At 52.8% G+C, this 2,500-nt stretch overlaps 1 protein-coding gene across 3 annotated transcripts in view; it reads right to left on the bottom strand.

Moving 5' to 3' along the window:
* Nucleotides 1-2,500, bottom strand: part of LOC125032673 (ceramide glucosyltransferase-like) — an 82,395-nt gene that overhangs the window by 58,208 nt on the left and 21,687 nt on the right. For all 3 annotated transcript variants that reach the window (XM_047623925.1, XM_047623924.1, XM_047623926.1), the window contains exon 2: nucleotides 1,495-2,500. This exon is cut by the window's right edge and continues 39 nt beyond it. In XM_047623925.1, the coding sequence (XP_047479881.1) occupies nucleotides 1,495-1,976 (482 nt within the window). In that variant the 5' untranslated portion in view covers nucleotides 1,977-2,500. The remainder of the gene's footprint in view (nucleotides 1-1,494) is intronic.

The following is a 2,500-nucleotide window of genomic DNA, read 5'->3' as shown; positions in this document are numbered from 1 at the left end:
GTTTAAAATACGCCTCCCCAATAGCCAATTAGCTAATCAAACAATGCTGGAACGTGATCGCTTCACGATTGGCAACCTTATCTATGCGCGCTGCCCTCATCTACCGCTTTATCATTATCACCTTCATTATCCCGGGGAGGGGGGGAGTGAGGAAAAGGAACGGATAATGGAGTAGACGCGCTAATAGACTAACGTCTCGCCTAAAGAAGAGGGAGAGAGAGAGGGAGAGGGAGAGAGGTTAGAGGGAGAGAGGGAGAGAGGGAGGGAGGGAGGGAGGGAGGGAGGGAGGGAGGGAGGGAGGGAGGGAGAGAGGAGGGAGAGAGGGAGGGAGGGAGGGAGGGAGGGGGGGGGAGGGAGGTGGGGAGGGAGGGAGGGAGGGGGAGAGGGGGGGGGAGAGAGAGAGAGAGAAAGAGAGAGTTAGAGAGGGAGAGAGAGAGAAAGAGAGAGTTAGAGAGAGAGAAAGAGAGAGTTAGAGAGGGAGAGAGTTAGAGAGGGAGAGAGAGAGAAAGAGAGAGTTAGAGAGGGAGAGAGTTAGAGAGGGAGAGAGTTAGAGAGGGAGAGAGTTAGAGAGGGAGAGAGTTAGAGAGGGAGAGAGTTAGGGAGAGAGAGCGAGCACAACGAGCAGATGCCTTTCTCGATATAGCTATGGTAAACGGAGACGCGTGATAGGAGGCGCAGATGAAAAAAAAAAAAGAAAACTTCAAGGGCAGACACATTTCAGGCCTATCACATTTCTAGCCGGCCAATCTGGCTACATTCTTTGCAAATTGCCAGGATGATAAATCTCCAACGAAGTTTATTGTTTGTTATTACGTTATTGACATTATTTTTAGGCTCAGCATTTCCAGCTAGGCAAACCCCCGAATTGACCGAGACCGATTCTCGCCTGGTTTCTTTTGTCACCCATGGACAGGGTTTGACGGAGGTGGGGGGGGAGGGGAGGGGGGTTCAGGGAGTGGGTGAAGGCAGGGGAAACGGGTAGGAGAGGCGCCGGCAGAGTGCGGCAGGGCGCGCGTAAAAAAAAAAAAAAAAAGATAGGGTTCTGATATCCATGACTAGGCCGTTTGGGCATCGACGGGATGGGGAGAGGGTTGGCAAGGAGGAGCCAAGATCTTGCCTATTTAAAGAGCACCTAAGCAAAAGATTGTGTGTGTGTGTGTGTGTGTGTGTGTGTGTGTGTGTGTGTGTGTGTGTGTGTGTGTGTGTGTGTGTGTGTGTGTGTGTGTGTGTGTGTGTACGTGTGGGCGTGCGCGCGCGCCCCCGTGTGAAATTGAGTGAGAGTGAGTGAGTGTAGCGTATATTATATAATATATACTATATATAATCCATGACACAGAATACAAACGTAAATACATTTATATAAATATACATTTATAGATTTCTTAAGCTAAATGCGATAGTCTGGCACAGCTGCTTCCCAGTGAGTCAACGCGCATACAGGTGTGACTCGCCGGGGCAGGTGTGGCGCCCGACGGAAAAAAAAAAACCACTCACCCGTAAATGATGCTGATGACGTGTATGACCCAGAACACCGCCCAGAACACGAGGATGAAGATGGCAAAGAGCACCTTGAGCAGCTGAGTATCCAGCATGGTGCTACCGCTGTTGCTGCTGCTGCCGAAGATGCTGTTCTGGCTGCTACTGCTGCTGCTGCTGCTCCTGATGCGACTCAACTGCAGTCCTTGGGAGTCGTAAAAGGATGTGGCACTTCCGGGCGTGGCGGGAAGGAAGGGCGGAGGCGGAGGGTGGGCGGGGGAGAAGGAAGAGGGGTGTGAGAGGGAGGGGGAGGGGGAGGAGGGGGAGGAGGGAGTGACGACCGAGGAGCTTGTAGTAGGGAAGTTGTGGTGGGCGGCTGAAGAGACCAAGAGCAGGACGCCCACGTTCCACGCCCAAGACCGATAAGCAGTACTACTGAAAGCCCACGCCCAGTCCTTTTCCGATATCCATGCGCCCACCCGCCGCGCCGGGCTCAACATCGAACTGGCTCGCGGGCGAAGGCGCGGGCGGAGTCACCGATAGGAAGCAGCGACAGCCAAGGAAATCCACACCCGCGGCACTTCACTTCCGGCGCTGGACACCGCCCGGGATGACGCACGGACACACGCACGCACACACTTCTGCCGCCCGGGGTTCGATTCGGCAATAAATATATATACAACTACGATTACACCGGCAGTTATTCTCACTAGCGTAGTCCCGGCGGCGGTCACTCTCGCACGCGGTCCCCCGGCAGTTATTCTCACTCACGGTCCGGTCAAGTCCAGTTTTTCTCTCTTGATTCACAGTCGATTTAACGAAGTTCAGAAACACGAAAAGGGCTTCTCAGATGAGTGATGAAAAAAAAACGGTACAGACGATATATATATATATAAAAAAAATCGGAAAAAAATATATATTGCATCAACTCCACGCACAGACTATCGGTTGTTGCTTGCAGTTGCAGTGCTGTCGACGTTTCGGCTCGCAGGAGAGGCCGAAGTGATGTACGTAGGGTCAGACG

This window comes from Penaeus chinensis, chromosome 15, assembly GCF_019202785.1.
Source record: "Penaeus chinensis breed Huanghai No. 1 chromosome 15, ASM1920278v2, whole genome shotgun sequence".
NCBI lineage: Eukaryota > Metazoa > Arthropoda > Malacostraca > Decapoda > Penaeidae > Penaeus > Penaeus chinensis.
Note: the sequence above shows the minus strand (reverse complement) of the source record. Positions and strands in the feature narration are given on the sequence as shown.